The 23863-nt window shown below is 57.4% G+C and overlaps 10 protein-coding genes and 4 non-coding genes across 14 annotated transcripts; 5 read left to right on the top strand and 9 right to left on the bottom strand.

The window, feature by feature from the left end:
- Window positions 1-93: 93 nt before the first annotated feature.
- EHS24_000943 (uncharacterized protein) lies at window positions 94-1775 on the top strand (the record flags this gene model as incomplete). Its single annotated transcript, XM_028616750.1, has 4 exons — window positions 94-241; window positions 306-1084; window positions 1158-1586; window positions 1632-1775. The coding sequence occupies 4 exons, from the start codon at window positions 94-96 to the stop codon at window positions 1773-1775; spliced, it is 1500 nt and encodes a 499-aa protein (XP_028480607.1).
- Window positions 1776-2162: 387 nt separating this feature from the next.
- EHS24_000942 lies at window positions 2163-2243 on the bottom strand. The gene has a single exon. It is a non-coding gene; the product is annotated as a tRNA-Ala (tRNA).
- Window positions 2244-2461: 218 nt separating this feature from the next.
- EHS24_000941 (uncharacterized protein) lies at window positions 2462-3624 on the bottom strand (the record flags this gene model as incomplete). The annotated part of the gene is made up of 2 exons (XM_028616749.1): window positions 2462-2524; window positions 2578-3624. The coding sequence occupies 2 exons, from the start codon at window positions 3622-3624 to the stop codon at window positions 2462-2464; spliced, it is 1110 nt and encodes a 369-aa protein (XP_028480606.1).
- Window positions 3625-3890: 266 nt separating this feature from the next.
- Window positions 3891-3976, bottom strand: EHS24_000940. The gene has a single exon. It is a non-coding gene; the product is annotated as a tRNA-Ala (tRNA).
- An 883-nt stretch (window positions 3977-4859) lies between these two features.
- On the top strand, window positions 4860-6139 carry EHS24_000939 (uncharacterized protein; the record flags this gene model as incomplete). Its single annotated transcript, XM_028616748.1, has 3 exons — window positions 4860-5037; window positions 5365-5515; window positions 5566-6139. 3 exons carry the CDS (start codon window positions 4860-4862, stop codon window positions 6137-6139), a joined length of 903 nt encoding a protein of 300 aa, XP_028480605.1.
- A 296-nt stretch (window positions 6140-6435) lies between these two features.
- Window positions 6436-7470, bottom strand: EHS24_000938 (uncharacterized protein; the record flags this gene model as incomplete). Its single annotated transcript, XM_028616747.1, has 1 exon — window positions 6436-7470. One exon carries the CDS (start codon window positions 7468-7470, stop codon window positions 6436-6438), a length of 1035 nt encoding a protein of 344 aa, XP_028480604.1.
- Window positions 7471-7939: 469 nt separating this feature from the next.
- EHS24_000937 lies at window positions 7940-8025 on the bottom strand. The gene has a single exon. It is a non-coding gene; the product is annotated as a tRNA-Ala (tRNA).
- A 57-nt stretch (window positions 8026-8082) lies between these two features.
- On the bottom strand, window positions 8083-9132 carry EHS24_000936 (uncharacterized protein; the record flags this gene model as incomplete). Its single annotated transcript, XM_028616746.1, has 1 exon — window positions 8083-9132. One exon carries the CDS (start codon window positions 9130-9132, stop codon window positions 8083-8085), a length of 1050 nt encoding a protein of 349 aa, XP_028480603.1.
- A 513-nt stretch (window positions 9133-9645) lies between these two features.
- EHS24_000935 (uncharacterized protein) lies at window positions 9646-10641 on the bottom strand (the record flags this gene model as incomplete). The annotated part of the gene is made up of 1 exon (XM_028616745.1): window positions 9646-10641. One exon carries the CDS (start codon window positions 10639-10641, stop codon window positions 9646-9648), a length of 996 nt encoding a protein of 331 aa, XP_028480602.1.
- Window positions 10642-11306: 665 nt separating this feature from the next.
- EHS24_000934 (uncharacterized protein) lies at window positions 11307-13064 on the bottom strand (the record flags this gene model as incomplete). Its single annotated transcript, XM_028616744.1, has 3 exons — window positions 11307-12526; window positions 12580-12860; window positions 12913-13064. 3 exons carry the CDS (start codon window positions 13062-13064, stop codon window positions 11307-11309), a joined length of 1653 nt encoding a protein of 550 aa, XP_028480601.1.
- A 1096-nt stretch (window positions 13065-14160) lies between these two features.
- On the top strand, window positions 14161-15249 carry EHS24_000933 (uncharacterized protein; the record flags this gene model as incomplete). The annotated part of the gene is made up of 1 exon (XM_028616743.1): window positions 14161-15249. The coding sequence occupies one exon, from the start codon at window positions 14161-14163 to the stop codon at window positions 15247-15249; it is 1089 nt and encodes a 362-aa protein (XP_028480600.1).
- A 1326-nt stretch (window positions 15250-16575) lies between these two features.
- EHS24_000932 (uncharacterized protein) lies at window positions 16576-19050 on the top strand (the record flags this gene model as incomplete). Its single annotated transcript, XM_028616742.1, has 1 exon — window positions 16576-19050. The coding sequence occupies one exon, from the start codon at window positions 16576-16578 to the stop codon at window positions 19048-19050; it is 2475 nt and encodes an 824-aa protein (XP_028480599.1).
- Window positions 19051-20080: 1030 nt separating this feature from the next.
- Window positions 20081-22300, top strand: EHS24_000931 (uncharacterized protein; the record flags this gene model as incomplete). The annotated part of the gene is made up of 7 exons (XM_028616741.1): window positions 20081-20204; window positions 20389-20498; window positions 20552-20737; window positions 20787-20994; window positions 21153-21708; window positions 21762-21893; window positions 22078-22300. 7 exons carry the CDS (start codon window positions 20081-20083, stop codon window positions 22298-22300), a joined length of 1539 nt encoding a protein of 512 aa, XP_028480598.1.
- Window positions 22301-23457: 1157 nt separating this feature from the next.
- On the bottom strand, window positions 23458-23552 carry EHS24_000930. The gene has a single exon. It is a non-coding gene; the product is annotated as a tRNA-Ile (tRNA).
- Between the last annotated feature and the right edge of the window lie 311 nt (window positions 23553-23863).

Below are 23863 nucleotides of genomic sequence, written 5' to 3'. Positions count from 1 at the left end.
GCATCTCGTTCCTGATACAACTTCACACACCACGTCACAGACAATTGTCATCGTCTCCTGCGTCGTCCTTTTACTGCCTGTCAATCGGCCGCCATGTCCGAGGTCGTCTGGAATAACGACTGTCGCTACCCAGGGCCCAAGGTCCACCACCTTCCGGGCTACGTCACGGGCACCCCGACTGACGCCGAGCTCGATGCTCAACCGCGCCTGTTCACATGGGGGGAGCTCAAAGAGATTATCCGTGAGTCCAACGTGTTTCTGTCTGCCTGCCCAACGCCTAGCAACTAAGCTTACTTTCTGCTCAGAAACTGGCGAGCTCCAGTACCTCTCGCGCAACAAGGAGATGCAAGCTCGATATGAGGAGTGGATCGGGATGCAGAAGGAGACTTGGGGCTCATCTGGTGAGTCACTTGCTGTGCTTGGCATGCTTGTTCGTACCGCACGTGCTACCTGTGTGGAAAGGTCTCTGACGAGCCGTCTCCCAGAGTCCTACCTCATCAACGCACGACTGCCGTGGGGCAATGTAGGGCGCGACAAGCCTCTCGAGCCGACATACGACCAGCGCACGGCCATGGACCACCCCGAGATTGACCTCACCCCCGCGACTAACCCGGACTCGAAGCGACACAAGGCCAACAACTCGGGTGAATTCCGGTCAGGCTCGGCCGCTGTCGCTGCCAAGGCTCTGTCGCTGAACACCCACACACCGGGCACCGGCACTCCGGGACAGGCCTCGCACCTTGCCACAGCCGCGACTACGCCGGGTGGTTCGGGTGCCAGCACCCCGGCGTCGGTGGCATACGTCTCCCTCGAGAGCGTACTGCCCCGCGTCAACAAGGCACTGGCCCGTGCCAGTAACAAGAGCAAACGAACCTCCCAGGTTGTCGTTGATGGGGACGATAGCATTGACAGTGCCAGCAGCACCAATGCCGCCGAGGCCGATGACGACGATGACGACCCGGCCTATGATGTGTTCCTCCGTTGGGATCCAAAGGGGCTCGACCCGGAGAAGTTTGCCGTTCTCCCCAACGACTGGCCGTACTGCGTGCCCTATGGTGTGAAGCACTACTGCGTGTGGTCGAGGGTGAGTTGCAGGACACTACGGGAAGATACCGATCGCCCTTCTCGAACCATCTGCCACAGACTCTGACTCACAGGTGCCCATTGCCCACCCCGTCCTGGTAAACTACGACTCGCAAGCTTGGGCAAGGATCGAAGAGGAGGGTCTGGGAGGGTTTACTGGCGTCGTCCCTGTTCTCCCCGACAGTCTCGAGGAGGCAGAGGTAGACGCCACCTCGTCGCTCCCCACCCCACCCTCGTCAGGAGCAACAACTGGCGCGTTCCCTCCAGCCAACGTCGGCAAGGCCAAGGAAGCCGGCGCGATGGCGGCTGGCGCGGGCCGCGCTGGTCCCTCCAAGGCCGGCCGTGGTGGCTGGTACGCCGTTGATGTGCAGTACGGCGGCCACGAGTTGCGCCGCTGGGCCGGGGTCGAGTACGAGGCCAAGGGCGGTGTCGAGGTGGGCCGTATGGTCAGGGGCCTCTGGGATGAGCGCGGTTGGGAGACGGTGTGGTTTGTCAACCCCCCAGTGAGTTCAACTGTGCCAGGATTGACGTCCAGCTGACACATTCAGCGCCTCCAGTCAGTCCCGGGATTCTCGCACTTTCACGTCTTCGCGCGCCGCAAGACCCCGCCGGAGATCGACGTCAGCGAACAGGTGTTCGCAGACAGTGTACACAGCCCCAGTGGCGCCTCTCCCACCCTCGCCCAGGCCTAAGCCGGAGGAGCAATAGGAGCAGAGTTTTTCGTCATCTCGTGGTGATTTTTGGTCCGATTTAAAACGCATACAACACAGATATACAGAGTTACACAGCTTAAAGACATAAACATATAGGAAGAGTTCAGGAATAGGGATCCGCCATCTCGCAATGCAGCGTGTACAGCTTCGAGCGGCGAGCAGACTCGAGTAGACTGGAGAAGCAAGCCTTCCACCGTGCCACAGCCACCGTCCACCGCCACAACCAACGCGGTCAACAATCCATTGAGCACTTCCAAGCCTCCGCGTCCGTCCCACAGCCGTACAAGCTCCTCCAAACTTCCACCATCTCTTCCGCTACTTCCCGGAGCCTCCGGCATGCATGCGCCTGCTCCAGGGGGCCAAAAATGGACGAGTTAGGAATCGAACCAAAGACCTTGTCAAGTAGTAGATGCTAATGACACGCTCTACCAACTGAGCTACACGCCCGAATGTTGCTGTTTTGCGGGCCTTCCGCGCGGAATTTCAGCCCAGTGATCCTCCTGGGCAGGCTAAAGGATGCATGCGTTGACAGGGTACGCGATAGTGTGAGGGAGAGACATGTGGCGACGTGATGAGAGGGCTGATTACATGGTATGGGCTTAGAAAAGACCCGTTGTAGTGGCGCTCTCGGGATATGCGCGAGACGAATGGCGGACGAGTGGCGCTTATCCCACGACCAACTTGATGGGCTGCTCTGGTTCTTTGGGAATCTCCTCTGGCTGCTCATACTGCACATGTCAGTACATGTGCTTGGCCCAACCGGACCTCATGGTCAACTCACGTTCCATCCGGTCTCCAACACATACTGCTCCAGACCCTCTCTTGCGATGTATGCCGCTGTGCTGAGGAAAAAGACCGAGGCATTCACGCGGTGGATTGCGGTCTCGTGGGACCATTCGTGGTTTGTGATGCCTGCGTGGGCGATTGCGTGTACAATTCGTTGTCGCATGTCCCAGCCGCTGGATTCACTGTCGCTCGGAACCGTAATCCACGCTGTGTTCCACTTTTCGACGTCGACAAAGGTAAACTCGACTTTGGCGGGCCGAAGATGGATGTGCTTGGCGATGAAATGGGCGGTGTTGTCGAGGAGCCAACCGATACGGGGGTCTCGGTAGGGAATGACCCCAGAGTCCATGTAGATGGCGCGTGTGGGTCCTGGCGGAGTGTGGTGCACGATGTGGTAGACGACGTTGTTGACTGTCTTGGGCAGCCTCACCATTGAGATTTCTCTTCCATTATACTTCCAAGGGTATTTGAAGGGTGGGACGTCATTAGGGTGCATGGTCATGTCCACGAGGAGGGTGTAGACCATGGTTTTCTGGTCGTGGGCAGCATATAAGTGGGGAGTCGGAGTACACCCCCAGCTGAGGTCGGCAAACACTACCAAACGATCGCCAGCAACGTCCGCGCACTTGGAACACACTGGCACCATGTCCTGTCGGACAGTGTCAGCGGAGTAGACAATCCAGTGACGACCGCAGGTACACGTCGTGCGGGGAAGCCGAGCTTGCCGACCCCAGAGTTCCTGGTCGGCCTCGAGGGTGGGGTACCGGGTCGACTGTGGTCCGCGAAAGTCCACGACGCGCAGCTGTGCTCCAGAGAGTCCACGGGCCATAGTCCCGTCTCGGTAAACAATACTAGAGGCGAGAATGACGATGTGCTTGCGCTCACGCTGGAGAATGGGGTCGACGAGGCTCTTGACATGGCGAGACGTGCAGCGCAGGGCGAGGAGGGTACGAACGCCAGAGAACTCCAGAATCGTATCGAACACGTGTGGATATGCCGTTGGGTCCAACACGACCGCTGGGTTTGCTGTGGACAGGCTCATGGCGAGCAAAGTGAGCCAGCCGTCTTGTGCGAAGCGTGAGCCCCAGAAGTCGTAGGAGTGAGAAGTGGGAGCAAGGATCTAGAAAGTCGGAGCGGCGGTGGCAATTGCGGGTGCCCCGTTTTGATTCCCCAGGTGGAGGTGCCTTGATTGTGGCACTCTTCCGCCGATCATTTGGGACTGCCACCACTACCATAGAACGTCCCCTCATCGTCCATGCGTTCGTACACCTCCTGCAGGTGCCCTGTGGTCTCAAGAAGGCCAAAAAGTGGACGAGTTAGGAATCGAACCAAAGACCTTGTCAAGTAGGGTAGAAGATGCTAATGACACGCTCTACCAACTGAGCTACACGCCCGGACTCGAAAGTGTTTTTGGAGTGATTGTGCGAATCTGCGGCGATGCATGACATGTGTTGAGATTACGTAACCACTTGCGCCACTGCAGTGTGGCACCGAGCTGACCGGAGAACGAGGGTACTGCACCAATGCTGCTCTTTCTGCTTCTTCATTGTCCTCGTGCTTCTCTGTAGTGCTCGGGCCTCCCTTCTGTGTGCATATAAGCAGCTCTGTAGACGCCTATGCATCCCCATCCTCTTCTGAAAGACAATTGCCAGCTTAAGACCATCGGTCTCGGGCGCTAAAACGGCATCAAATCCCAACAGACATGATATTTGACAGCAGCGGCGCCAGTGCAGCATCTAGCGACCGACAGAGTCCCGCTGTTTGACTGAGCGACCCGTGTGCCCCGTATTGTATCCCAGCGCCTCGGACTCTGTCCGTGATCAGATTGCCTTGGTGTTGGGAATGTGGCGATTGGTAGTGAGTCTGACTGGTATGACCTCTCCCTACTATTGTATGCAGTAAGCAGTGACAGGAGTGTATCTTGAGCAAGCTACACAAATCACTGCAACTGCATCATTCACCATGGCGTACAGCGTGGACAGAGGTGGCACAGTTGAGACAGAAATGGCATCGGGATATCGGGTACTTTTCCCCACATGCCGACTTTTCTCCCACAGGCTGCCGAGCTGCCGACGTCCCTGTTGTGTGGTTCCGCATTGTTTGTTCCGCCCCTCGGGCTCCACCTCGGACACTTAAACGAGATGCACACCCCCCATCGACGCGGGCGGCGACAACCCGTCTCTGACTCACTGAACCACTGCTGTCTTGCACAACCACTCTCAGCCGCAAGCTGTGCTACACTGCTACTTCACTGCCCCGCCCTTGCGTTCCTCCACCATGTCCGGCCTCACAGGCGCCAACAGCCCATTCGCGGCGATGAGCAAGGGCGTGAGCCTGTCGCAGAGCATCGCGTTCACGGTCGTGTACGCCCTCATGGGGGCCGCGCTCATCCTCCGCACAGTGCGCGGTGTCACTCATAAAGTCGCATACATCTGCTTCACGATTTTCGCTGTTTGTGAGTGTTCAGTGGTGAGGGAGGAGAGTGGTTGGGAGACGGGATGGCAGAGGGTTCGATGGTGGGCGAGGGGGAGGTGGTGAGCGGGGGGGACGTGTGAAAGGTTGTTGCGCCAGTGATCCAGTGAATGAGATGCGTTCACAGTGGATCTGGCGAGACGCCGTTCTCAGCTTGACCGACGACGACGGTGGCCATGGTCGTCGCGACTCGTCCTCGTCCCCACGTCGGCTCGCCTCAGTCACCAGTCTCCAGCTCCGTCACCGTCCGTCCGCCGCGCCACCAAACACCCCAGCATAAGCACCACCATGAACAACCACTAACACCCAGTCCGCGTCGTCACCTTCATTCTCAGAGCGGTCATGTCACAAACAAAACCCACCAGCAAACACTTCCTCGGCGTCCTCATGGCGTCCGGCATCGTCATGGTCGGCGGCTTCCTCCTCCTTGTGGAGGCGGTGTTTTTCCTCAACATTGACTGGTGCGTGCTCCCGTGTGCTCCCGCCCCGCCGCTCGCTCTGACTCGTCCAGGCACTATGCAATCCGTGGCCGCGACCGCGATGCCCGCCGCCGCAACTTCATGAAGATCTGCCACGCGATCGTAGTCATCCTGACTATGCTCGGCATCGTTGGCGCTGTGCTAATGCTCACGTCACTCACGAAGAATCCGCCGGACATGAAGCAGTTCCAGGTATCTAAAGACCTGCGCATCGCCTCTGGCTCCCTCTTCCTCGTCTTCTGCGTTGGGGTCATGGTCCTCCCCATCGTCATCTCCCTGCAGACGCCGCACCACTCCCGCATCCGCCGCTTCCCAATTACGGTCCTGCTTGTCGTCTTTGGCGCGGCTCTCGTGCTCGAGTGCATCTACCGCATATACTCGGCCGTCAAAACTGATGGCTTCGTCATGACCCAGGCGGGTCTCGACGTCTTCTTGGTCCTTCCCGAGTGGCTCATCCTCTTCCCCTCGATCATCCTCCACTTTGACAGCATGGGCGAGATGGGGTTCTGGAAGGGCCAGCGTGGTGGTCCGGTCGCCGCGGTCGACAGGGCTGGCGAGGCCGGGTTCAGCGGCGTCGAGACTCGGGACTCGTCCAAGACAGGGTAGGATCTGGTTGCAAAGTGTTGATAATCGTCCATATGACATGACATTGCAGGTGACGTCTCGGTGCACAGCATCTGCAGACCGAGGGTATAGCAAGACGTGCATGAGATTGGCCGCTGCCGCCGCCGGCTAATCCAAGGCCACCGCTTCATTGCGTTGCATAAATGACCCACATGCCCTCGCCCCAGTGGCGCCTGGCTTCACCCCTATCGCCTCGAGTGGCGGGGGAGCCACTTGGCCCCAGTCTTCGGAGACGATATCCGACTGAGACCGGGACAATCAACCACCCTTCTGCCATTCTAGATGGCTGTCTCGAGTGCCCACATTTCCTCGCCGATATCGGCCCGGTATTCATCTACACTGACAAACTGGACGAGCTTGACGAGTTCGGCGCGCAGCGCTTCTTCCCCAAGCGTCTCTTTTCGCCCCTTGGCTTTCCGCACAGCCAGGACTGTCTCCAAGAAATGCTCCCGTCGCTCGGTGACGGTGACCGTCTCTGACCAGCCTGCCACGGCACAGGCATCGTACCACCGGGGGTCCCAGTCTTCCACCCCGACAAGGGTGAATGTACTGGCCGGCTTTCCGCTGTTGATGGTGATGTTGTACCGGATCATCTCGGCCATGATGGCCACCACACCGCGGAGGGCAGGGGTGACGACTGTGTTGGCAGGCAGCTGCGGTGGGGGGCAAGTGTTGTCAACGACGACACGGAAGATAATGCTGGTGGTGATCCGGCTGGGGAACCCCATGGGGCTGAAGCAAAAGTTGGTCACGGGCGGGTCGGTGATGGTGATGGTATACACTATGGTTCGTGGCAGCTCACTGACAGTCTTGGGTGTGATGTCGCGCGGGTGTCTGAGCGGTCGCCGCAGGTCGACGAAAAGCACCGGACGCGCAACGCTCATGTTGAAGCAATCTTGGCAGGCGACTGCTGCCTGTCTCACACGCTGTGGATGGAGGGCCATGGGGTATGCGCGCTGCAACCCGTTGATCTTGCAGAAGCATACTTTTTCGTTCCACCCCCCAGGGGCGGTAATGTCAAGGACCTCTGGCTCAGTAGGCCATCGAATCTCCGATTTGGGCAGAGGTGTGCCGTCCCGATAGGTCCTGGATTGCGGCGAGAAGATGATGTGAGACCGAAGCCGGGCCAAACGCGCAAAGGCGAGTTCACGCACATGTGTGCATGTGTTCTTCAGTACCAGGAGACTTGCAATAGGGGAGAACACGATGATAGCCTCGAACAGGTGTGGGTAGCTGGAGTAATCGAGGGTGGTCACCAGCTTTGGCCGAAGCTCAGCTGCCTTGTGCTCGCTGTCGTCTGGATTCACCGTCATCTGTGGATGTTAGCTCCCTCCCAGGAGGCGTACCGTTAACCAACTTGTGTGTACGGCTGTCTGGTGGCTAGAGAGTGGATCCATACACGCGCCTGTGGGCAGATGCTTTGAACTGAAGAGGCAGTGATCGGCGCGCGTCGAGGGAACGAAGTATACAGGCCGCCACAGAGGTGCGCCACTCGAGAATACCATCAGTTTCAAGGTCCAATGTTTCCACCTCACAACGTCAGGGGCCTCTGGAGTTTACAACCCAGACCGTTTGATGAGGTGGCCAGGTGGAGACGCTCGAAGGTTTGGAGCACCGTTTCAGTCATGAAAACTCGCACAACAACAGCCGCAGTGATGAACCTCGGACAATTCACCCTTTCCACCATCACACACCATCAAAACCAGTCTGGATGTGACCCCCGTGGTTCTTAGCATGCATGCCAAACACCAGAGAGTGCTGCAGAGGGGCAAAAGAGTAATGTGGACGAGTTAGGAATCGAACCAAAGGCCTTGTCAAGTCGCAGAGTAGATGCAAATGACACGCTCTACCAACTGAGCTACACGCCCATTACGTAAGCTATTTTTAGCACAGAGTATTACATCGACGTTGATGCATACGCTCCATCACCACCAGTTTAAGCAATCGTCAAACCACCCCACAGGGCAAGTATCGTAAAAGAAGAGTTTGGTTTGCGCATAGTCCCTCCAGTCTGTATGGTCCCAGCCCAGGGTCGCCAAGGCCCGACGGCGGACAATATCAGCAATTCGGCGTTGCATGTTGGCGCTGTTGTTGGGTGGGGAAGGCTGGGCCGGCAACCAAAGTGGGTTGAAGTGCTCGACATCGACGAAGATCCACGCAGCCGGCAGCCATGAAATTCTGTTTTCATATGACCGTTTAAGGACGGCCAGATTGAGAATATCATAAAGCAACGGCCGGCCTTGGGCTTCAAGAACGATGGATGTTTTGGCCGTTTCCCCGACAACCGAGTCGGCACCAGTGCCTGCAGCGGAAGTGTTTGGAGATGGTGCGACAAGAATGGTCGCTGCAGTACTTGTCGGCCAAGGTTGGATGGGAATGAGCCGTGAGCCTGGTGCTGGCTCGGTTACCCCACGCAGGATGGTGTAGGCGATGGAGGGGCACTGGTCCGCTATGCACTTAGGTTCAAGGATCACGGGGTTGTTGGCTGGAACCTCTCGGATATCGAAGAATATGACAGCGCGGGGGGCAATGACCTTGACGCAGGAGCGACACACGGGAACCGATTGCCGAGCTCTGTCGGCCCAGATGAAGAGCGATCCCAGGTGGCATAGACACGTCATGGCTTGACGATGGACACTGGACCGCGGCGATGCGGGAAAGTCGACAGTCTTGATTTGAAGTGAGCCCCATTTGCGGACTGGTACTGGTCGACCGTCGGCGTACTCTGGGCCATCGGAAGTGACTACCACGTGGTGTGGACAGCGCTCGATATCTTTGACAATGGGGTCGATGCGAGCCTTCATCGACTTTGAGGTGGCACCGAGAACGAAGGATCCAAGTTTGGAGTAATGGATAATCGAGTCCAGGATGTGGGGGAAGAACCTGGCGTCGAGTGTGGGGGGCATGGTGGTGGTGGTCACATCGACAAGCAGCTGGTCCGTGGAGGCGTCTGAATAGCAAGTTCTGAATAGCATGTCAGACATGTATGCTTGTGGGTGGCGTTTACCTACTGTCGTCCACTCTCGGATGTGAGGACTGGTATCGAAAGTGATGGTGAAGTGGTGAGAAGAGGAATGGGTGGAACAGAGAAGAAGACCAGCTGTGACGCAAGGTGACTCAACCTGCGCCCCTGCGAACCCTCCGTGTGTGCTTGCGTCATTCGTGCCCCACGTCAGACGGTTCACTGATCACTGATCACCACATTCACCACCACACCCAAGGCCTTGTCCATGATCGTGATCCGTGAATCGAATCTCATGCCACCTATGTATAATCAACCAAGGTGCCAAACTACTTGCTTCCTGCCATTTTCCGTCCACTCGCAGGGAAAGCCCAGTTTCTTCATTCACATTGACTCATGACTCAACTGATTGGCTTTGATCCCCCCCCCCCCCCTCGCGCTTCGTCGTTCTCTCTACTTTCTAGATGCACTGATGGAGGTGTCAGCTTGGAACAGGTATCCGACGAAGAGACAAACTCACCACGTTTTACCAGTCCCACACGGTTTCCACATTCTCCCACGGATCCCTGTTGCTCTGAAAGGGCGTGGAGTCGTAGTTGCTTGAGAAGGTTGGGTAAAACTTGAACCGCTGGTGGTCTCGGGTCCACATCTTCCAGTTGGGGTAGGTGGCAACACCCAACTTTTCGATAATGTCCTTGATATAGTCAGGAAAGGATGCGGGCGGAGTTGTACGGCTTGGTTGCAGCCAGCGATAGTCCCATTCTCCGACACCGACGAGCTTGCACTCTGGGTAGTGGGAATTCGACTGGTTGTAAGATTGCTTGTGGATGAGGTTGACGATCATGAGGAGGAGGTCGTGCAATGGAGCTGACGTGTCGGACATGTTCTTGCTGGCCGGTAAGGGGAGCGCCTTGGAACCTTTCGTTGCCAACACGCGGATCAGAACGTCGCGCACAGAGGGAGGGAAGGTGGACAGGGGGATGAGCCGGGTGCCGGAGTGAGGAGGGCCTGGGTTGATAAGGATGGTGTAGACGAGGCTGGTAGGGCCCCGAACAATGCAGCCCGGCTCGACGACCAAGGGGTTTCCAATCCAGCTCTTTCGGAGGTCGAAGAAGACGACCGCCTTGTCGGCGTCTACCTCGATGCAATGCCGGCAAACTGGCACCGACTGCCGCGATACCCTTGCTTTAATTCGAAGGTGGCCAAGCTTGCAAACGCACGTTTCGCCGACTTGAACTGGAGCGAAATCCTGAGGGCCAGGAAAGTCAACGGCAGTGGCATCAATCGAGTCCCACTTGTGCGGGGGGACTGGGCGGCCATCGAGGTACTCGGGGCCTTCGTGCCGAGTAACCACAATGTAATCGCTGCGCAGTTGTACACCTGCGATCCTGGGGCCGATGCGGGCCTTCAAGGCCTTTGAGGTCGCCGCCAAGACCAGAAGGGACGGAAACTTGGCGTACTCGATGATGGCGTCGAGGATATGAGGGAAATACAGGCAGTCCAGGGGGGCGGTTGTCGACATTGCGTGCGACAACCGCGTCGGCTCGCGGGACCTGCCACGGCCTGTCTTGGTAACGACGTCGATAGATGGTCTGAGTTGTGTACTGTGCTGAGTTGAATAGCTGTAGAAGTTGATGCTTGGAAGGATAGGAGAGTGACAGTGAGTTGCTGAAAGTTGTGTTGACGAACACTGGGAACTGACGCGCGACTGGGGGCGCTGTGAGCTATTTGGGTCCGTGCAGATCTCTTCCGCCAGAGAGTGGGTTTGTGCTTCGTGGCGCCGTCTTGGCTTGCCTACTGATCGCCCGTGCGCAAGCGTCCTCTCACTGATAACTTGGCCAGCGGCCAGCGGCTAGCTAGTCGCCTGTAACCCCCCTGCACTTGTGATGAAACCCCCTTGGGGGACAGGCCAGACAGGTGCAGGCGAGTCACGAACACACTGTGACCCGATTACCGAAGCAATACTCTCATGATTTTTGAGCCTGGGCCAACGACACTGTGGCGAAATGTGTCATACGAGTGTGACGCAATCCAGCATTGACAAGCTTCAGGTCCACCTACTATACCTATTAGTCTTGCGTAAGCAATCCAGTTCCACCCGTGCTTCCCTTCCAGTAGAATCCCAGTTCGTATCATATCAATCTACATATTACAGCCAAATTACAAACTTCCTCAGGCCTAGGTGGTCTAGTGGAGGAAGCGGAAGTCGAGCCTCTTGTTTCCGAGGTCCTTGGTGGTGGAAAGGTAGTGCTCCTTCTCCGCAGTAGTCATAGAGTCCCACACCTTGTCACGCTGCTTGTTGCGGAGGATGTACCAGGCCTTGGCGAACCAGAAGAGGACAATGTTGGCAGCAATGATACCGAGAAGAACGCGGTTGCCCTTGTGGTAGTAAGGCGCGTCCGAGGGCTGGTACACGTTCGAGGCCACGAGCGAGGAAGCCTGGACGAACATGTTGTACAGCGAGGAGGCGACGGTGCGGGTGCGCACTGATCCGGAGTTCATCGAGTTCATCGAGACCAAGATGGGGTGGGGGTAGGGGTAGCCGACAATGAGCGACAACAGGGCCCACTTGCCCCAGCGGCTAGTGTTGTCGGGGATGGACACCAGGGCAATGAAGAGGATAAGGAGGTACCAAGGCGTAAGAGACGCAACAAGGGTACGCTCCTTGAGCTTCTTGGAGAGGAACGACAGGCTGAGGTTGAAAACGATGAAGATGACCTGGCTCGGGATGGTGAGCATGTTGGTCTGGAAGGTCGTGAAGCCGAAACCCTTCATGTTAAGGGTAAAGTATGCGTTGACAGTAGAAGGCGCAATGTAGGTGATGAGACCGAGGAGGTAGAGAGGCCACAGGTCAAAATCGGTGAGCGAACGCCAAAAGTCGCCCAAGTCGAGACCCTGGCGATTGTGCATCTGCGACTTGGTGTGGTCGTCGCGGAGGACCTTGTTGACGACGATGATCTCCTCACGCTCGGTAAGCCAACCCTTTCCGGTGATACGGCCCCAGAGGGACTGGTGGGTCTGGGTAGGGCCGGGAGGCAGGTAGAAGAAGGCAAAGACTCCAATGAGGAAAGTAATGGTGCCTTCAATAGCAAACAGCCAGCGCCAACCCGCAAGGTGGGTCTTGTGACGGAGTTCAAGGATACCGGCGGCGAGGAACGATCCAACGATTTGGGTGGTGGTCATGGTGACCCAGAAGAACGACAGACGGATGGTGAGCTCGTTGGCGGTGTAGTAGTACGAGAGGTAGAGGACAGTGTCGGCGACAAAGCCACCCTCAATGAGACCCAGAAGGGCACGAGTGACGTAGAAAGAGTTCTTGCCGGTGAGACCAACCTGGCCGATAGCAACAGCCGACCACGACATCATCTGGATAGGAATCCAGACATCCGAGCCAAGCTTCTTGGAGACTGTGAACGTGTGAGCAAGGCACCAAGGTTTCCAATGACCAAGTGCTACCCACTCATTTGCGATGGAAGCTCGGCGGCGAGGAAACAGAGGTAGAAGATTGTCTGACCCAAGTTGTAATTGGCGGTTGTCATGTGGAGGTCAACCAGCATGTTGTCCGAGAGTGCGTTTCCAATGTTTCCGCGATCCAGCTGAAGGGCTGCAAAGCACACGCACGCCACGAAAGCGACACGCAAGTCAAGCTTGCGACGGAGCTTGGTCTCCTCCTGGGGAGTCCAAGTGGCCTTTGGGTCCCAGCGGTGCTTGGACTCGTAGCTGTCTGGGGGTTCATTGAACCTGAGAAGGTTAGGACTTTGCAGGGTGTACATATGATAGCCGATTTACTCACTTGGCAAGAACTTCCTCGGATGAATTGGCCGAGCTGCTAATGGCAATCTCCTGGCCTTCGAACAGCTTTTCCTCGTCGGTGGTTTGGGAGCGGAGGGAGAGGTTGTCGGCAACGGTGACGCCTTTGGTGTCCACAAGGGCAGGGACGGACATGGTGGTCGAAAACGTCTAGCGGTATAGATGTCTAAGTCGTGTCTATTCTGGGCGAGCCTCTTGTGCCTTTGACTGAGGCAGAGGTGTGGTGGTGAGAGCCGAGAGTGGTTTTTTGGGAATGGAGAGAGTGGCAGACAACTTTGGAGGGTGTAATATATGTGCCACAGGCGGACGTGGCCGCAAACCAGCTTTGACGATCCGACCAGCCCGGTTTGCATGAGCACCTCTGTCGTTATGACTTGGCACAGAGTCCTTTGAAGTCTCGGTTGCCCAGGCCGGGCAGGCCTGTGATTGCGAAGACCTGAGCACGCCAACGTCCGTGTGCATACCAGCGCTTGGCTGTGCTGCCATGCGCTGCCAGTTGTAAAAACGGGGCCTCATGACTGGCCGGAAGGCCGGAATCCCGTTGCATTCCCCTGCTTCGGCCAATTTTGCCCAACATTTTTGGTGGACAGATAAGGGTTCGTCCCTGGATCCCTGCGGTGGTGTGTCGCCATCGTTGCCGATGAGCACACCACCGGCCGTCATAACCGAGTCATTGGCGTGCTCGGTACGTCACGGCATAGTCTCAATACGCCATACACGATGGCAACAACACCATTTGTGCAACCATTATTGGTGTGTCTTTTGTTGCCCAGAACCCCGTAAAAGTCAATGAACATGATCGTCTTGGGGCGTGTGGGGTCAGGGCACGCAGAGCGGCCGGCCGCTGCATTTGTCGTGGAACCAGATGACGGCGACGACGTGATGGGTCTTGGAGAGATGCATTGGTCGAGGCAGCCAAACGCCGTCGGACATGAGCGACATAATCAGTTTGCAGGCCAGAACACGTAGGCAGCTGCGTAATATACCATGCTGTTTATTTGTCTTTGAAACCGATGGCAGCGACGACGTGACCGCGTTTTCGACGACGTGATGGGTCTTGGAAGGTTGTATTCGTGGTGGCCGTCGATGACAGTGTCGGAGGTGAGCGATGGATCGGTCATAGCCTGGAGTATATAGGCAGACTGCAGTTTAATGAGCGTTCAACAACAACAAGTCAAGGCCCCTCCCTCTCCACTACTACTTTTTCCTCCACACCACCAAGTGCATCAACATGGCTCCCGTTGCTATTGCCGAGGCTACCGCCACCAACCCCGTCGACGCACTCAAGTCGTCGCTCGCCAACGTCACTGTGTCGGAGACTGAGGCTCCTGTGGACCTCACCGCCTTCGCCCACTTCGACTCGACGCCTTCGGTCGGTACCGAGTTCCGCAGCTCCACCAACGACGGCAAGCCCCTCCTCGACATCCGTGACGTTCTCGCGTCGCCTGCCAAGCTCGCCGCCCTCGGCCGCCTCGTCTCGGAGCGCGGTGTTGTCTTTTTCCGTGACGCCAAGATCACCCCCGAGGAGCAGATGACCTTGGTTGACGCTCTCGGCCGCGCCGGTGGCAAGCCCGAGTCCTCTACCCTCCACATCCACCCCTGCACCGTTGAGGACCAGGGCGAGAAGGACGAGATCTCGATCATCTCCAACAAGTTTGTCTTTGGCAAGAAGTTTGAGCGCAAGGACTTTGGCATCCTCGACCGCCGCGTCGGTGCCGACCAGTGGCACTCGGACATCACCTTTGAGAACATTCCTTCCGACTACGCGAGCCTCGTCATCCGCGACCTCCCCGCCGTTGGTGGTGACACTCTCTGGGCCTCGGCCTACGAGGCCTACGACCGTCTCTCGCCTGCCTACCAGCAGTTCCTGGAGGGTCTTACGGCTCTCCACAAGGGTGTCGGCTTCATCAAGCTTGCCGACGCCATCGGTGCCAAGATGCGCGAGAACCGTGGCTCGCCCGAGAACGTTGGCCAGGACCTCGAGGCCATCCACCCCGTCATCCGCACCAACCCCGTGACCGGCTGGAAGGGACTGTTCGTCAACCGTGGATTCACCCAGAGGATCATCGAGCTCACTCAGCCCGAGAGCGATGCCCTTCTGAAGTTCCTCTACGCCCACATCAGCGCCAACCACGACCTCCAGGTCCGCTTCCGCTGGGAGAAGGACTCGCTCGCTATCTGGGACAACCGCTCAACCTTCCACGCGGCTACTCAGGACATTGACGGCAGCAACCGTGAGGGCACCCGTTCGGTGTCTCTCGGTGAGCGCCCATACTTTGACCCCAAGAGTGTCTCGCGCCGTACCGCCCTCGGCCTTTAAGCGTGATAACAGCGGGGGGATCTCGGTGTTGTAGGCAGTAAAATTTGGAGCTTGTATAGCACAGGAACATGCAGTTTTGGTATTAGACACGTACGCCGCCTTATAGAAGGTTAAGTTGGACACCGTGGAACTCGAGCTTGAGATTGTGACATTGCTCTAGCTCCTGTTAGCGTGTGACACGACTGGTTCGTCCCAATACGACAGCGAGGTGCCGTGGATTTTGCGCCAGGTGGATGTAACGTCGACGTTACCATGACGTCAGACGGGGAGCTCGCTATGTCTTCCCCATAGTACATAGAACTAGGGGTTCCACGCGGTATTTGTTAGGAGGCCGGAGGTACAGTACTTAGACTGTGCAACAGATCCGCAGATCCACCGACGCGATAATCATTTTCAAGCATTTTCAGTCCCCACATACGAACCTGTGGAACCGCACACGGCGATTTCCTCAGGATCCCTGGTCTTGCCATTAACCGCCAAGGTACTATACTTACTGTAAGTGCTGTGCTGTACCTACCTGTCAATGAGCGTCCGGGCCCCGTTTAGAAAGCTGAAGGGAATTGGGACGATCAACTCGTCGTCGCCAAAACCGGAGCCACACCCACGCCGACTCGTTTCGGCGCATTTTCTGTTGATTCCATTCCGTCGCCCCGCAACTCCCCGCGTCGCCCCTCGTTTCTTTGTTTCTTTCAGCCCGCTCTCACTCGCATGCTCATCATCTCGCTCCTGGTCCATGCTGAACCGCCCAGTCCACCCGCCATTGCCCCGGACATCGTTGACGGGCCCCTGGCGGGCCCCGTATATACTCCATGTGCCTTAGAAGCGGCGCCTGGTGCGGACATCAACATCGGTATCAAGACCGGCGCCAGGATCGTTTGTACGGCCCGGTCACATTGCACAGGTGTTCTGAAACCTTGTTCTCGAAGGGCGGCCGTTCCATGTGATGGACGCGACTGCTTCCACGCCGAATAACGCATGCCCTATGGCGCTCTGGTTGGCTAAATCGGGTCGACATCTCGCCGACCGCAGTCGGTCTTTAGAGATCTTGCAGGACGTTTAGCGCTACTACAGAGCGGGCCAAGCAACTACATACGAGTACACGCAGTCCCCATGTGGACCTCCATTCTCTTCTCATCTTCCCGCAAATACACCGCCATCGCGATCTCGCGATCTCGCGGCCCCCGTCCACCCGATCACAGCCGTAGATGGAAGATATAGTTGGACTACGTGTGGACATCTGGGGACCCGGACTTTAACAAACTTGAACTCTTGAGCAACTTCGAGGTGGGTCTGACGATGGGGAGCAATGCTGATCTACTTCAGAGAATGCTCATCACCGCTCTTGTTGCGCTGCTTGGCGCGCTCGGCGTCCGCGCTGGCAACAACAAGGGATACGAGTTCAACTCGGTCGCCATCAGTGGAGGTGGCTACATCACCGGCATTGTAGCCCACCCTACCCAGGCCAACCTCCGCTATGTCCGTACCGACATTGGTGGTGCGTACCGTTGGGACAATGGTGCCAGCAAGTGGATCGCCCTCAACGACTTCATCACGGCTCGCGACGCAAACCTTCTCGGTACCGAGTCGATCGCGCTCGACCCGCACAACCCGAACCGTCTCTACCTTGCGCAGGGCCGCTACCAGACGGACGAGTGGGCTGGATTCTACGTCTCGGACGACCAGGGAGCGACATTCACCATCTACGAGTCGCCGTTCCCTATGGGCGCCAATGACATGGGACGCAACAACGGCGAGCGTCTCGCCGTCAACCCGTTCAACACAAATGAGCTCTGGATGGGCACTCGTACCGAGGGTCTCTGGAAGAGTTCCGATCGCGCCGCGACCTGGACCAATGTGACGTCAATCCCTGACGCCTTTGCCAACGGCATTGGCTTTGTCCAGGTCGTCTTTGACCCTGTCAACAACGGCACCATTTACGCCAGCGCCTCTGCGCCAGGTGGTCTGTTTGTGTCCAAGGATGCCGGTGCGTCATGGGCTGCCATTGCGGGCCAGCCCACCACCTGGACCAACGAGACTGCCAACGCCTTCCCGGACAAGACTCCGTCCAGTGCTGGCCCTCAGCCCATGAAGGTGGCGCTCACCACCGACTTCTTGTACGTCACCTACGCCGACTACCCTGGCCCCTGGGGTGTCTCGTTCGGCGAGGTGTGGCGCCTCAACATTACCGGCGGCTCCTGGGACAACATTACTCCTGGTCGCAACGGCAACAGCTCGCCTGCTCCCTACGACAACCAGACCTTCCCTGCCGGTGGCTTCTGTGGTGTTAGTGTGGACGCGACTAACCCCAACCGCCTGGTTGTTATGACCCTTGACCGTGACCCCGGACCTGCCCTCGACAGCCTCTATCTTTCCACCGATGCTGGTGCCACCTGGAAGGACGTCACCCAGCTCTCGTCGCCCTCTGGAAGCGACGGCAACTGGGGCCACCCCATCAACTCTGCCAAGTTCAAGGATGGAACACCCGTCCCCTGGCTCGACTTCAACAACGGCCCCCAGTGGGGAGGCTACGGTGCGCCCAACAAGGTGGTCGGAACCACCAAGTTTGGTTGGTGGATGAGCGCCTTGCTGATCGACCCCACCGACCCCGACCACCTCATGTACGGCACTGGTGCCACCATCTGGGCTACCGACTCGCTCTCGCGCGCAGAGGTCGACTGGTCGCCCAGCTGGTACATCAACACCGAGGGTATTGAGGAGAACTACGCTTTGATCATCAAGAGCCCGACTGGTGGCCCCGGACATCTCCTCAGTGGCTTGGGTGACATCAGCGGCATGCGCCACGACGATCTCACCAAGCCGCAGCACATGTTCCCTGCCCCGCAGTTCTCCAACCTCGACACCATTGACTTTGCTGGCCAGTACCCCAACGTGCTTGCCCGTGCTGGTTCGTCAGGTACCGACTACGACTATGGATGCGCTCGCGGCGGCTACTCGACTGACGGCGGTGATGCCTGGAATGTCTTCCCCACCTGCGCCCCTGGCATGAACGCCTCCCACACCACCGGAAGCGTGATCTCCGTCGACGCGTCTGGCCGCTACATTGTCTGGTCGACTCTTCTTGCTGAGCAGGCCGGCCCGTGGGCATCCCCCGACTATGGCAACACCTGGAACGCGCCCACCGGCCTCACGGTCCAGACTGCCAACGTCACTGCCGACCGCGTCCAGGCTGCCACCTTTTACGCGTTCGATGCCGGCGTCTTCTACATTTCGACAGACGGTGGTGCCACCTACGCCACTCGCGGAACCGGTCTGCCCTCGAACAACACCAATGGTGCTCTCCCGACCGTCAACCACGCCGTCGCCGGTGAGATCTGGCTTCCGATCCTTGGTCTCGGCATCTGGCACTCGAAGGACTTTGGTGCTACGTGGGCTGCGCTTCCCAACTCGGGCAAGGGCCTTCGCCCATACTTGCTGAGCACCGGTGCCCCTGCCAAGACCAACGGCACGACTACCCTCTTTATCTGGGGCCACACGTCCTCCACCGACACAGAGGGCCTGTACCGCAGCGACGATGGCGGCAGCTCGTGGGTCCGTGTCAACGACGACAACCACAACTATGGTGGCCCGACCTCCATTGCTGGTGACCCCCGCGTGTACGGCCGTGTGTTCATGGGCACTGCGGGACGTGGCATTGTGTACGCGGACCTCACTTCGGGCAACGGCGTGACAGCCGGCACTGGCACGGGCGGCGACAAGAACAACCGTGGCGGCTCGACGGCCAAGTGTGGCAAGGTCGGCGGCAAGACCGTTGGCACAGGCATTCACTGCGTGACTGCGTAAGCAAAGAAGGGAAGACATACATAGTAATATAAGAGGCAGGCGTCTGCGGAGATGTCCTGTGGATGAAGACGGCCAGTGCCACCTTTGCAAAAGGCACACAGTTGCACAACTGGGTGTTTCTGGATTTAAAGCCGAGGCTGAGCTGGCTGTCAGCGCCGATAGCGGTTAAACCGACGCGGTGCGGAGCCAACACGATCCGTCGTACGCACTCCTCGCACGGTAAGGCTGGGACTGCTGACGCTCATGTCAGCGGAGAACTGATGGCTGGCAGGACCTGCCAAGGAGGAACAACGTGCATGCATTGTAGACTCGCTCTGGCACGCATGTCAAGAGAGAGTGCCCTCCCCACTGTGACGTCGCTTCGGCTTTGGTACGTCCGTGGTCGACGGTTGTGCCGTGGGGCAAAAAGCGGAAGGTGTGAGTCCCCCTGTCAGGCCTGGAACGATACCAATGGGCCAATGTGGGCAGTTATGCCCGGGCCGGTTATGTACTTCCAGACCTTTGTTGCCACAGGCCACAGGCCACAGGCCACAGGCCACAGGCCACAGGTCTACTTTTGGTTCCATGCCGGCATGCCAAGCCATATCCGGGCCGCTTGTGGGTGCGCAGTCGGTGTTCAATCATGGCGCATTCCGTTGGGCGGCGACCTCGTCGTGCTAACCAACCACACAACAACGGCTTCTCACCGAGCTGTCGCTCGGTCCTCGTTCATCCGGAGTGGGAGAGGTTACCCCGGATCAGATCACCATACCCTCTCTCCCTGCTCACTGTGCCCATGGGGCCCGGACTGCCGGTGGGGAGGGAGTAACATTTCCCCGCACGTCCCCGCGCGGTTAGGGTGTTGCTCGACGTCCATTCATCACAGCCAAACGACGGCCCCGGGTATGCAAACCCAGCACATGCGACTAGATATAAAGACCGCATGTCCCCTCTATCTTCTCTCCACATCCCGCGGTTGGTCCTTCATATCAGACACCAAACAGGCAACTACACAGCTCGACGCTTGACATTTGCGGGTAAATCAGCAAAGATGTCCGATCTCGACAAGCACCACTTTGAACACAACGAGAAGGCGCCAGACTCGGCGTCTGAAATTCACTACGAGAACGCCCATGCTGCCGCTGAGCGTGGTCATGCCGCCACCGACACCCATGGTGAGTAGTAGCACAGTGCGAGTGGGCTACCCGGTCACCGCATACATCATGTGCGGTGGGCCAAATGCAAAAGTGCCAAGGTGTTAAGGTGATGGCAGGTGGCACGTGTGGCATGTGACCCCCGCCGCACGCCGCACGCCACACACCGTCGGACCCGAGTGACCACGTTGCTAACCACCCTCAGGTCACTCACTCGTCCAGTTCGACCCTGTGGCAGAGGCCAAGCTTGTGCGCAAGATTGACTGGCACGTCATCCCCTCGGTTTCTCTTCTTTACCTTTTCTGTTTCATTGACGTACGTCGATTTCCGTCCTCTCCGCTCTCCCCGCCCACTGACGCATCTCACAGCGTGCCAACATCGGCAATGCCAAGATTGCGGGCCTCGAGAAGGCCCTTGGGCTGGTGGGATACCAGTACAACATCCTCATCACGGTGTTTTACATCTCATACGTCACCCTGGAGATTCCTGCCAACTTGCTGTGCAAGTACATGGGTCCCGGCCGTTTCCTCCCCATGATTGCTGTCCTTTTCGGCGTGAGTTCTCACGTCTTTCGACTGGGTCCCAGAAACTAATCTCTCGCAGCTCTTCTCGTTCCTGACGGCGTTCACGACCAACTTCTCGAACTGCGCCGCCGTGCGTTTCCTCCTCGGCGTGGCTGAGGCTGGAATGCTCCCGGGTGTCGCCTACTACCTCTCCCGTTGGTACCGCAAGTCGGAATTCGCCTTCCGATTCGCTCTCTTCATCGTCACGGCCCCTCTAGCTGGAGCATTTGGCGGTCTCTTGGCATACGGTTGGTGTTTTTCCTGTCTTGTGCTTCATGATGGAATGGAAGGAGGCGGAGTTCAGACACTCCCCACACAAAAGAAAAAAAATGGGAAAAAGGCCTCCAAAAGCTCCTTCCTTCCGCTGTATCCTGCTTCCCTGTATCCTGGCGCTGACTTTTCTTAGGCATTCTTCAGATCGATGGTATCGGCAAGATCCACTCCTGGCAACAGCTCTTCTTTGTCGAGGGTATCATTACCATGGGACTCGGCGTTATCACGTACTTCACCATCACCGACAGGCCTGCTACTGCTCGCTGGCTCACAGAGGAGGAGAAGGACATGGTGATTGCTCGCGTGAAGACTGAGAATGTTGGCACCACTGTGGTTCTCGACAAGATGGACACTACCAAGGTCCTGCGCGGCATCATCTCGCCCAACACTCTCACCACCTCGTTCATGTTTATGCTCAACAATGTCACCGTTCAGGGTCTTGCCTTCTTCCTGCCAACTATCATCGCCACCATTTACCCGACGTCCACCACTGTTCACAAGCAGCTCATGACTGTTCCTCCCTACCTGGTCGGTGCCGTCCTTGTTCTCGCGGTCAACTACACCGCCACGCGTATCCGCAAGATGCTTCTGTGGTTCTTCATTCTGGCCCCGCTCATGTCTACGGGCTACATCATGTTCCTCGCTACCGACAAGGCCATGGTGCGCTACGGAGCTACCTTCCTCATTGGGTGAGCCGCTCGACATGTCTGTTCCATCCACCAAAAGCTAACGTGGCCCACAGAGCCGGCGCTTTCTCGTTTGGAGCTCTGTGTAACGCACAGTCGGCCGCGAACACAGTTTCGGACACTGCCCGTGCCTCTGCTATTGGAACTACAGTTATGGGAGGCAACATTGGCGGACTCATCGCTACTTGGTGAGTATCTGAGAGGGTTGAGTCGAGAATGAAGGAATCGGACTTGCCAAGGAAGGCGTTATTGGGAGTGGCACATTGCCTATCAATCCCACCTCGACCTTGGCCCCAGCGCCTTTTTTCTCGACATAAACCTGGTCTAGCTTGGGCACGGAGTGTTTCTGCGACGATTTTGCTGACATCTCAGGTCGTTCCTCCCCTTTGACGCTCCCAACTACCACATTGGCAACGGTCTCAACCTCGCCACCTCGGCCACCATGGGTCTCACTGCTGTCGGCCTCTTCTTCTACCTGAAGTGGGACAACAAGCGTCGCGAGAAGATTGATGTCGACGCCGTTCTCGATGGAATGACCACCAAGGAGATCGAGGACCTCGACTGGAAGCACCCTGCTTTCCGCTGGCGCTACTAAGCTGTCTGCGATAGCATTGATTCTGAGGGGGATAATAGCGGTTGTGGATTGCATCAAGGTACAGGAGAAAGGGCTTCTTGAGAGAAGAAAGAGTGCACAGCATGGGAGGGTGTGATTTTGGTAGACGGCTATGGTTATCAGTAGCGCAGAGTTGTAGGTATGCAATGGATAGCAGACGTATGCAACGACATCATCCAACAAGAATATTGCCGCCACTTTCATTTCAATTTTGGTTCAGGTTATCGCTCTCGGTCTAACAATAGCCCTGTGCGGTGTAACAATGTCCCACAAGCCCCACACATTTGGTCGCCGCAGCAGCACGTTTGCCCACCGAACTCATGTAGTGTGCCCACATGCACACCTGCGGCCGCCGGCCATCGATCCATTTTTCCGGGTCGAAAACTCTTGGCGCCAGATGCGGTTTGCATCCGGCTGAACCAATACCCAGGTCTGTGCAAACACTACTGTGGGACTGGGTGTCGGTACCAGCGGCCCGCGAGCTGAGTGTGATAGACGGCTGTGCTGCAATCTTGGGTCTTCTGGCTGTCACAATGTCCCAGATATCATACCGCCAAATGCCGGTTGACACAGGTGCTTGGCGACTGCGGCGAGCCAGCGGCGAGCTTGCGGTGATGAAGGCCTGCTGGTCGCCGACTGCGGATGCAGAGGGTGGCAATTGACACGACCCGCCTTGCTTCCTGTACTTCTGTTCGTCCTCGTGGCTCCCACTGTTCCAAACAGGTACAAGCCACGGGCTTGAGTCTGCGGTGAATTCATTAGTTTGGGGATTCTGGAAGCGCTGGAGAGTTGAGTACAGTCGCGTATCTCCCTGGCAACCCGCTTCTTCGGCACGGCTGGTGGTTTTTGACAGGACATGTTCTAGAGCTCGACATCACATCATCACAGAGAGCCAGAGAGGGGCGTTCGTTGTGTCGCGCAGCGGACCAGAAGCCGGACCATCGGTCTAGTCTTAACAGCGCAAGTGAGGCGGGCCACTGTGCCACCATCCGCAAGAACATTCTGTCCCGACACCGCTGTTCTTCCAAACTCTTCCACTCTTCCAAACTCTTCCAAACTTCTTCTAAACTCTTCTCCGCACTCCAGTAAACACTTGACATGCAAAAGAGATGCCTCCGGATGCGCAAGAGGGCCAAAAATGACCACTGACAGGATCGAACTGCCGACCTCCGCATGGACTAGTAACCAAAACTGGGTATTAGTACGATGCTCTAACCAGCTGAGCTAAGCGGCCGTTACGTAAACAAGGATCTGCACGGATTGATCGGCGGGGCTGCTTGCAGACGCTCCTGAACGGCATCGTTTAGCTTCATGAAAGAGCGGCGTCGACAGGAGGCGGTTGACGACGGGCGGAGGGTGGGTGCGGGTCGGTTGGGTCAGGGGTCGATAGCGTTTGTGTGGACGTGTCAGAGGCATACCACTAAGATGTACCTCGACGAGGCTTGTGTTCGTGAATCTGTACTTGTTTATACTACTCAAAGGAAGCTGAGGTCCAGTGTCAAGAACAACGGTCATACAACGTGGGAGGCGAGGCGCCTCTCACTG

The sequence above is a fragment of the Apiotrichum porosum genome (genome assembly GCF_003942205.1).
Source record: "Apiotrichum porosum strain DSM 27194 chromosome Unknown scaffold_1, whole genome shotgun sequence".
NCBI lineage: Eukaryota > Fungi > Basidiomycota > Tremellomycetes > Trichosporonales > Trichosporonaceae > Apiotrichum > Apiotrichum porosum.
The sequence above is the reverse complement of the archived record's forward strand: the minus strand, read 5'-3'. Positions and strand labels throughout refer to the sequence as shown.